Source organism: Siphateles boraxobius, unplaced genomic scaffold (assembly GCF_051911475.1).
Source record: "Siphateles boraxobius isolate OS27281-9 unplaced genomic scaffold, OSU_SipBor_1 53, whole genome shotgun sequence".
In the NCBI taxonomy this organism is placed as follows: domain Eukaryota; kingdom Metazoa; phylum Chordata; class Actinopteri; order Cypriniformes; family Leuciscidae; genus Siphateles; species Siphateles boraxobius.
This window is the reverse complement of record NW_027509175.1, coordinates 1417101-1427995: the sequence shown is the minus strand read 5'-3', so window position 1 is coordinate 1427995 and position 10895 is coordinate 1417101. Positions and strand designations below refer to the sequence as shown.

At 37.2% G+C, this 10895-nt stretch overlaps 1 protein-coding gene across 1 annotated transcript; it reads left to right on the top strand.

Annotated features, from left to right (window-relative positions):
* Positions 1–4367: 4367 nt before the first annotated feature.
* casp3a (caspase 3, apoptosis-related cysteine peptidase a) lies at positions 4368–10171 on the top strand. The gene is made up of 7 exons (XM_077205020.1): positions 4368–4478; positions 5021–5254; positions 5657–5799; positions 7061–7189; positions 7488–7663; positions 7769–7886; positions 9061–10171. Exons 2-7 carry the CDS (start codon positions 5211–5213, stop codon positions 9288–9290), a joined length of 840 nt encoding a protein of 279 aa, XP_077061135.1. The 5' UTR covers positions 4368–4478; positions 5021–5210; the 3' UTR covers positions 9291–10171.
* Positions 10172–10895: the final 724 nt, after the last annotated feature.

Below are 10895 nucleotides of genomic sequence, written 5' to 3'. Positions count from 1 at the left end.
AGTAGACAACTGATGTATAAGAAAATTTTAACTATTTTCACATCATGCATCTGCATTAGTCACATTAATAGCATTGAAACAATAACACAAGAATCAACTTTGTCATAAGTTCATTTTGAATAATATTAAATTTTTTGTCTCATTTTCTTCCTGTGACGGACTGCCACCGGGCATATTGCTCATTGTGAATCATATAACAATTAATTGATTAATTAATTAATATATTTAATGAGTGTTATAAAACTAAGGCAATCAGCTTCAGATTTGCCCCAATCAAAGCCCAACCTGTCGGGGACCTTGTTGACTTGCAAATCGGGCTTAAAATTCTGTATGCCAAAACTTGGCATAAGGAAGCACCAGTGCCCACCTCATCCCCAGAGGAAGCACCAGTGCCCACCTCATCCCCAGAGGAAGCACCAGTGCCCACCTCATGCCCCGAGGAAGCACCAGTGCCCACCTCATCCCCCGAGGAAGCACCAGTGCCCACCTCATCCCCAGAGGAAGCACCAGTGCCCACCTTATCCCAGAGGAAGCACCAGTGCCCACCTCATCCCCCGAGGAAGCACCAGTGCCCACCTCATCTCCCGAGGATATACCAGTGCCCACCTCATCTCCCGAGGAAGCACCAGTGCCCACCTCATCCCCCGAGGAAGCACCAGTGCCCACCTCACAATAAGATAAGATATCAACAGCATCTGTTTCATAATGTAAAATAATTTATAATGTCTCAAAGGTTTTTCAAACTGAGAATCCCGGGGGCTACAAGAAAGTACTAGGGGATACATAGAAAATGTAGAAATTATCAAATTTAGGGGTCAGCATAAAAAATGTAAAATCTTGACTTAAAACGCAATTTTTTTTCTTACATAAAACGCAAAATGTAAAAGACAACAGAACGGTGTCGTGTTAGCGGCCCCCAAGTTAATAACTAATGATCGTTGCGACAGAAGTGAATCAATCAAAACTAACTTTAGCTGGACAATAACTTTATTCTAGAGCTGTTGTAAAGCCAAAACAATCTCTGTTACTTAAATTTCCTATTATCACTGTAAAGCTGCTTTGAAACAGTCCATATTGTTAAAAGTGCTATATAAATGAAGGTGACTTAACCTCATCCCCTGAGGAAGCAACAGTGCCCACCTCATCCCCCGAGGAAGCACCTGTGCCCACTGCCTCTCCAGGAAGCACTTGTGTCTGCCTTGTCCCCAGAGGAAGCAACCACGGCTGCGGCATCCCCAAAGAAATCACCAGTGCCCACTGCCTCCCCACCTGTACCTGCCAGGCTCCCGTTTAGGAGAAAACTGATGATCCCATATGAGACAGCATCTGACAAGGGATATCATCTTGACACCCTTGCCCTTAAGGCCCCCCAAGGGACCACCAGCAATGCTTGCAAGGACACCAAAATGAGCACCAGTGCCCACTGTGTCCCCCTGTGGAAGCACTTGTGCCTCAGCCATGTCCCCTGAGAAAGCACCTGACCCCGCAAGGTCCTGAAAACAAAGAAAAAACATATATAATCAGATTACAAAATTAAAACAAGTTATTCCACATAGATGACTATTACACTATTATCGCATTATGATTCAGCAAGATCACTGCCGTTCAATATCAAATCTTAAGATTCACGTAAGCCTCAACTATCTCAAAATACTAGGGCTGCAACAACTAATCGATAAAATCGATTATAATCGATTATGAAAATCGTTGTCAACGAATGTCATTATCGATTAGTTGGTCTGCTTACGTCACGGGGAGCGTTTACTGGTACGCACACACACGCAAGGTCTCTCTCCCTCAGGCGCTCTGCCGAGCGCGCGCGCTACACGGTTTGGAGCAGTCTCTTATGTCTCGCAGGCGCGCTCTTGCTTGCGCGCTCTAGATTTCACTTCGGGAGTTTGAACTAATTCGCCGGCATCAGGGAGCCGCAATCAATATGCGGGAGACTCCCGGGACTTCCGGGATGTCTGTATTTTGTCTCGAGCATCAGGTTGTGCAATCAGTTCGCTCGCAACGTAAGTGATGGATTAAAATAGCGCTACCGCAGAAATAGGTTAAATTAAAACGGTGTTTACAAAGTGAAGCATTAAATATAAAGGCAGTTAATAACAGCAGCAGTAAAAGATTGTTTTTTAGTCACTGTACTCAGTGGTTTTCAGCGAATGCTTGTGCACTAATGCATCATTTCTCCTGTCCTTTACTCAAGCCTGTTAGCTTGCTGGGTAACGTTACCTCCATTCCGTTCTCTTTTTATAGCATTTGTCTACTAAGTTTTAATTGTTTTTCAAACGCGATCTACTGCGGCTCTACATTCACACAATTGTTTTCAGTCTTTCTATATTTATTTAATCAATTTATCCTTATATTATATTCTTTTATATATTATATATATAATATATATTATATTCTTTTATATATTATATATATAATATATATTATATTCTTTATCCTTATATTCCTTATATATAATTAATTTTAAATAAAAATTAAATGAATTATATATTTTAGATGTTTTTAGTTTGTTTTTAGTTCAGATATTCACATCTGAACAACATGTCTGTGTAAATTTGTTTTAACAAAAATTGTGTTAAAACATAATATGTTGGATATCATTTTTTTAACAATAATCATGTTTGTCAACTTGCCATCAGCAATTATCATTAAAAACAATGCAAATATTGATATTAGTAAAACTCAATGTGTGGCTTTTGCACTTTTTAAAGTACACTTTTACACATAAATACCCTGATTTACGGTTTTATTTAGTTATAATTAAAAAAAAAATCTAATTTAATTTCTATCCGATTAATCGATTAATCGAAAAAATAATCGTCCGATTAATCGATTATCAAAATAATCGTTAGTTGCAGCCCTACAAAATACACTAACAAACATATTTAGAACACTCGCTTTGTTACAGAACCAAAAATGTGAGTATAATCATGAGTAAATAACAACTGTGTCACATTAGGTGTTGTTACGGGCAGTCAGACACCACCCTTAACATAAAGGAGAGACACACACAGATCAGCTCGTATCATAAATAGGGGTGTGTTGTTTATTTAACAGAATGGGTATCAAATTAGGTAGTTAAAACAACTATAAAGGTGGAACGCTTTGCCAGGTGGACAGCTAGACGGCGGTCATTCAAAAGACAGAAAACACGGCTGTGCATCAACTCGCTTCTCCGTCTCTGTGTGCGCCCTCAGGAACAGTCCTAGAAGTCGTTTATAGCGCAAGTAGGCTTCGCTCAGGTGTGGCTGATCTGTAATTAGGAAAAGGGGAAGAGACACAGCACTCAAACACATGTATAGGAACAAACACCAGAGCTGGGGGACGTAACAGGCGTTTAGATGCTAAAAACGATCTCAATAAACTTTAACTACAAATCAATCACTCAATCAACATTTATTTGCACATTTAAAAACAACACAAGTTGGCCAAAGTGCTGTAGGCTACATGTCTAAAAATTACTCAAATGATTTAGAAACAACAGTAAAATATGCTCACCACGCTGGGATCAGGAAAGGATAAAAATATAAAGCAATTTTTATGTTATTAGAACGTCATGAGTCTTAACAAGCTAACGTTACATGCATCTCGTGAGTGCATCGTTTCTCTTCTCTAAGGACGCAGAATCATATGCGCTCTGAAGCATCGCGTTATTAAATAGATAGACTCCTACAAATATTAATTTATTATAAATTTATCCCTGCACATTATAAAAGTTGAGTTGAGAACCCTTTGTTTATACAGGCTATACAGACAAAACGCTTACCTCAGACGCTCATGATCATGTGGCAGAATGTTCGTGTATTGAAGCCATCTATCCAGCAGAGGGCGATATTGATGAGCAATAGCCACACGCAACGCAACGCAAGGGCTTCGAGTTGTATCTCCAACCATAGACTAGATGCCCTATTGGCCGCTGTGGCGCAAGAAATGCGGCCGCCATCTTAAACCGGTCATACTCCTATTTGGGTTGCATAGCAGCAGTAGATGCCAGAGCACTGTGCAGCATATTCCTGCTCAAATCGGCGGACCATCACTCACGGATTACTTTACACAAGTAAGATTTAACATCTAACATTACCGTACTATTAGTTGTATTTTGTGAACAAAATATTCAATGTGTCCTGTATCGTAGCTACGTGTATGACCTTTGCAGCAAAAAAAAAAAAAAACGCGTGAAAATCAGTTCGGTATTCAGTGAGATATGATTAATTAAATGCGCTGGCAGCTCATTGCACCTGCCAAACAGATTACACTGAGCGGAGCGGGTGACCGGTTTAAGATGGCGGCCCCACGGCTCGTCTGCGCCAATAGGCAGTAGCGGTCGATAGGGCGTCTATCTATATGATGTCTGTGTCTCCAACAATCTAGAGCTAGAGCACACTTCCTGGATGCACAGTAACCGCTTTATCGTCGGAATCTTGTACATCACAAGCTATCACTTACATGACATTATCCAATTTTTGGTAAGTACCATTGTTTTCTCGACATTAACGTTTTTGGGGTTGTTTTTTATGTCAATCTTTACACTTGTTATCCGGTTACACGCACAAAAGCAGACAAAGAAACGCCATGCATACGGATGCATAGTTGTAATAGTATTGAATATATTAAAATAGACTCTCTGCATTCCAATAAAATCGTGGATTTACTTGTGTACTAGAATAGTAAATTTAATATGCATTCATTCTTTGCTGTAATTATGTCTCAAATGTATTTTTAATGCAATAGCAGGGCAAGCGGGACTTGACCTTCTTTAACGTTACAATGACTGTGTCTTTAAACCTTCACACCTTGACCGGGTTGTTGGGCACTTTATGACTAAACGTTTGTAACACTCCCAACACGCGGGAAGACAGCTCGCTAGGCTTTGAAACACAGCCATTCTGTTAATACTGTATTTGACTTTGCTAGTTAATATATTTGGAAACGCTGCCTTTTGCATTTATAAATTGTTAACTAAAGTACACTACCCCAAGTCTTATTTCTGTTTTTTTATTCCTCCCAGCTTCCCATTGGCTGGTCGTGCGAGACAACAAACAACAAAGAAAATACATCCGGCATGCTGGTTCGGTGCTCATTCTGCTGAGAGCCCGTTATAACGCGTTGTACGCCTCCATTTACACTTGTAACAGCTTCTTCTGGTGAAGAGGAAACCTTTTTTTTTATCTTTAAGAGTGATCGTCAAACGTTTGGAGATGAACGGAGACTGCGTGGACGCGCGGCGCGAGGCTACAACAGTGTAAGATGACATTGACGACTGTTGCTATGCAGCTTTCAGAAGTGATTGACATATCTATCAAAAACAGTATTAAATTCCCTAACAATTGCTTTCTTTTTTTGTTACCATGGTGTTTAAATATATAGACTGGGTTGTTTCTACTTGTTTATTTGAGCATTTAGGCCTAATCACGTGAAGGGTTGTAACGTAAATTATTATATATTCATATGTATTATTATATATTCATATGTATTATTATTATTATAAGTTTAAACCATTAACTTCCATGAATATTACGGTAACTGCTAAAATATATAAGAAAAGAACAAACCCATACAAACATCTGCATAATCGCATTTAATATGTCTTCCATTTATAGTAGCTACAGTTTCATCTAATTGATTCATCCATCTGTTTGTCCAGTCCTGGTACAGATGTGGCATCTGGACTGCAGCCCGTGCAGGTGGACGCTAAGGGTCAGTCACATGTCTTCAGATACAGCCTGAACTACCCCAACATTGGGCACTGCGTCATCATCAACAACAAGAACTTTGATCGCAAGACAGGTAACACTTGTCAGTCGTCTTGTTTTTGTGAATAGTGTCAATTTGAATGCTCATCAAACTCAGATGATTGTTCTGTTCATAAGTAAATGCATTTCAACAGTGAACAAATTTAGTAGTATAGTAAAATAATAAATGTATTATATGTAATAAGAATATGTAAATGTAATCTTTAGACGAACCCAAAATAAATATGTCTTACTGTTTTTTGTTTTCGTGTGTGTGTGTGTTTGTTTGTGTATATAGGTGTGTATATAGGTGGAAACCTTGAATATCCAAAAACGCTACTTTTCAGGAGAAGGAAAAAAACAGAATATTTTTTTAAATAATTAAACACCACCCTGTCAAAGTTAATGCTTTTATATGTGGTCAGACACTTGCATGTTTCATTTTATTGTTGACATTTTACCCAAAATCAAGCTCAAATGGAGTTAGGAATTTTTTGACCAGTAGATTTTGGACATACGTGCTTTATCTGTCATTAGTCCGGCCGAATCTCAGGCAATAAGTGCATATATTACGCATATATTAAACTTATAAAGTTTACTGTAGCTATGTGGGCGCAGTTTTTTTTTTTTCTGTCATGTGGCCAAAATCTTGTGTTTTTAAAGACGAAGTGCTACGCACACGCTATTTATGACAGTATTGGCTATGACTCGATGACAAATGCTAGACTAAGACATTCTTCTCTGCTCCTCAAATACATAAAACATTAGTCTTTATGTTTCTTGCGTAAAGAAAATGCTGTACTTATTCAAAGTCATAGAACCAATTCTTTATTTACCCTTGCATTGCAAACAAGCAGAGACTGTTCAAACTGCGTGCAGCTATGATGCTGTACAGAAAATTACACCAATCATAGAGTCAAAAACGCAACATGCTCCAAAATAGCTCTTTACTTCCGCCTACTCTCATAAAGTACTGTGAATGTGCATAATTTATGCATATTTTGCAATTTTTATACATATAATCAATGTTTGTAAATGATTGGTTTTAAATTTTATACCCACGGACGGACATAAAGGGTGACCAATAGTAATGATTTATGGAAAAAAGACGATAAATGGAGATACAAGATTTCCAACCGACAGTGGAATGATGATTAAGTATTGATGGCCATACTGTGAAAGTGTGAATCACTAATATCAATTAACAATGTAATGAATATATTGTGCTTCTCTAGTCTTAAACCTTTTTAAGTCATTAAAAAAAAATCTGTTTATATGTAATAGAGTGATGGTTACCTGTTCTTCACCTCCTACAGGCATGAACCAACGCAATGGCACAGATGTAGATGCAGGAAACGTAATGAATGTGTTTCGAAAGCTTGGATACACTGTGAAAGTGTATAATGACCAGACAGTAACGCAGATTAAGCAGGTTTTAAAAGCAGGTATGGTGTATTCATTTTACACTCAGTCTGCACAAACTTTAAATGAATTCTTATATCCTGTCGCTCAGCTCTCTGCTTCAGTATCAGTAGATGAATCTTAAAATCCCAAGTTGTCTTGTTATTGCGATCAGGGCATTAAGTTGTTATTTAAAAAAGCGTGTTGATGTTTTAACTGAAAAACTACCAAATTAATTTGAATCAGCTGCCAATACCCAAATGTTATGTTAATTGATCATTATACTTTTTATACAATTTGAATTATAACCAATTGTAACATGGCTGTTTGTTGTTCTCTCAGTTGCCTGTGACGACCACAGTCGCTGTGCATCATTAGTGTGTGTGATGCTCAGTCATGGAGACGAGGGTGTGTTTTTTGGCACTGATGGTTCTGTGGAGCTAAAGTCCTTAACTAGCCTGTTCAGAGGAGACCGCTGCCCATCACTAGTGGGAAAGCCTAAACTTTTCTTCATACAGGTACATCCTGAATCTCTGCTGTCATCGTGTGTGTGTGTGTTTTCTGGGTTGATGTTTATAATGAGCTGGCTCAGAGTGCTAGTTTTCCACTCTTGAATTATCCAGGCTTGCAGAGGTACAGAGCTGGATCCCGGTGTGGAGACTGATGCCAGTAGCAGCTCAGATGGTCCAGTGAGGATCCCTGTGGAGGCAGACTTCCTCTATGCGTACTCTACAGTACCAGGTGCAGACACACAAAGCACACGAATGTTCCCTCTGAAATATTCACAAACATAATGAATGTACACTACGAAATCAGCATATTAGAAGGATTTCTGAAGCATTATGTGGAATTGAAGTCTGGAGTAATGATGCTGAAATGGCATACAGTTTAACATAGAAAACAGTTATTTTAATAATGTATAATAATATTTCACAATAATTTTGAATAATTTCACAATATTACTACTTTTCTGTATTTTTGGTCTATAAATGCAGCCTCAGTGAGCTTTAAATATTTTTCACAAAGGAAAGTTCACTACGAATGATTTGTGGCTACTGATAGTATTTCTTATATGCTGATTAATCAATTGAAACCCAAGTAGGCATATATATTTGAAGCTAATTCTCTAAATGAAGAATTTACGTTAATGCTGTCAATCGATTAAAAAAACTATTAATTTGCACATTTAATTAATTGTGATTTAATTGCACCTAAAATTAAAGTTTTTAGTATATTTTTGTATTGTAATAATTTCACATTCAATCTCCAAATTAATGTAGAAACCACATAAAGATTGTACATTTTAAAAAATCGATCTAACGGGTAGAAAATCGGCCAATAGGCTACATAAATTGAAGAATTATCAAACACTTGTTTTCTCTGCATAAATTATAAATTAAATATAGATTTTTAAATTAAAGCTACAAAAGTTATTCAGTCAAGAGCAGGGAGTGATTTTCACTTTTTCTTTTGTTCTTTGATTAACATTAATGACAGACCGCAGGGGGTTTATTAGGCTGCGGTCACTTTAAGACCTGCCGCACATGACACATCTGACATGCATACCATTCTCTTTACGTTAATTTAAGACTGTGCTTATGTGGATACTTGACGAAACTGGCATTTTGGCATAATTTTGTGTGTTTGTTTGTAATAAATTGTTCAGTTTGTTCATAATGAAGCAGCATTCTGTGCATGAGTCTTGTCACGCTCGAATGGTTTAAAAGCATTTGCGTGATTATATAATGTAAAGCTAGCTAAAGGATGGTGGAAAAAATGAATGCTGCATTAATTGCGTTAAATTTTTTGAACATGTTAAACTGAAAAAATGAATCGAATGCTTTAACGTGTTAATTTTGAAAGCCCTAATTTACATGCATGGAATGTTTCCTAATGTATTTCTTTTCTCTGTCAGGTTACTACTCCTGGAGAAACACCATGACCGGTTCATGGTTCATTCAGTCTCTCTGTGAAATGATAGCAAATTATGGAAAAGAACTTGAGCTCATGCAGATCATGACCAGGGTCAACCATAAAGTGGCGTACAACTTTGAGTCGACCTCCAACATGCCTGACTTTGACGCTAGGAAACAAATCCCCTGCATTGTCTCAATGCTCACCAAAGAGATGTACTTCAACCCTTGAAGGTACAAGGGAACTTTAGGCATATGATATAGATTTAGGGGTTGAGTTTAAAAGTGTAAGACCCTTTTTACACAGGGAAATTCTTTTTCAACTCTTATTGTTGATGTTGTTCCTAACAAGTCTAATTGGCATTTAAAGTGTTGTATGTAAAATTAGGTGCTCAGGTCTTTTTCATCTTGTGACTATATACCATTTATTTGTTGCTTGCCTCTGGTTTTCAAATAAAAAAATATAATAATAATGAATAAAAAAAGTGGCAGAATTACAGTAATCAGTGACTTTGATCAACTTGAATGTGTTATTGCACTAGTTTGACTAAATGGGAATCATAGGTGGGCATTAAATCAGTTCAAGCAATGGACGGTGAAACCAGTGTGCCTGTTTTAATGTGAAAAGCAAACAACAATCAGAACTATTCCTGGTGCTTCTCACTGAGCCATGTTAACAGATTTTGGTTACTTCTGAAATGTAATATGTACTGTAGTTTTCCACAGAGACACGATAAATGCATTATTTACAGACATACTTTGTTAAATTAAGTTAAGCTGTGGAAGGTATCAGTGACATCCAGTCCACTACCACAGAAAAATGTATACATGCATTGACATTTTTGTCTAAAAGTTGAAGTCTTTGGTGCAAATGACTGTCCAAACCATCACTGTAAGTGCATAAATGTTACGACTCTTTTTGTTGTAATAGTCAGCATCAGTCAACTGAGAAAAACACTGTCATAAAGAATTCTTTCAGTTGAGGTCATGCATGCATTGTGTACGTGATGAATTTCTAATTACGCACACATGAAAAAAAGAATCATGTTTATGGCACAATCATGAATGTATGATTTTTCTGTATGTAATTAAACAGCTCTGTGGTGCACTGGATGATTGGTCAATATTTAATTGAGATTCTGAGAGTTTGTGTTACCGACGTTTAAAAATGATTCGGTATTGAGCAGGCATTTAAGACATTTTGAAATAAACTGATGGTTGGAAATTATAGAGATCTCAAATATTTAGATTGGGAGAAGAAAAACAAGTTTTCACAACCTGTGTCTATATAGCGTGTAGGACACTGACAGCCAGTGAAACCAGTTTCCTGAATTACAAGGGTGTTTGCATTTAGAAAGTTTGTTCAGGTGTATCAATCGCCTTGAGCACAGGTTGCAAGTGACAACGGAATCGTAACCTAAAGAAAAGGAGTATCTCATCCATTCATTTAATCATATGCCTCATTGTCTTTTCAGTTTCTTTCATGAAAATAATTAGCCATTTGCCTTGGACTCTTAGTAGCAGGCCTTAGAGTAGGCCTTTATCAACACTCCATGATTACAATATAAAATCTTTTCCCCAATATTTTTTGTTTTTACATATAAAATAGCACCAATGAAAGAAATATTAAGAGAACTTTTCAAACAGCAACTTTTTTTAATATGTTCAGATCATTCCCACTGTCTGTGAACCAGAAATGTAGTTATGCTTTAGTAATTATATTACTACAAACACCTACAAATAGATGCAATAATATAATATACTGATGTTTGATGAATAATTCACAATGAGGAAATGCATTGCCAATATTCTATTGTGCAACACTCACATTTTCTAA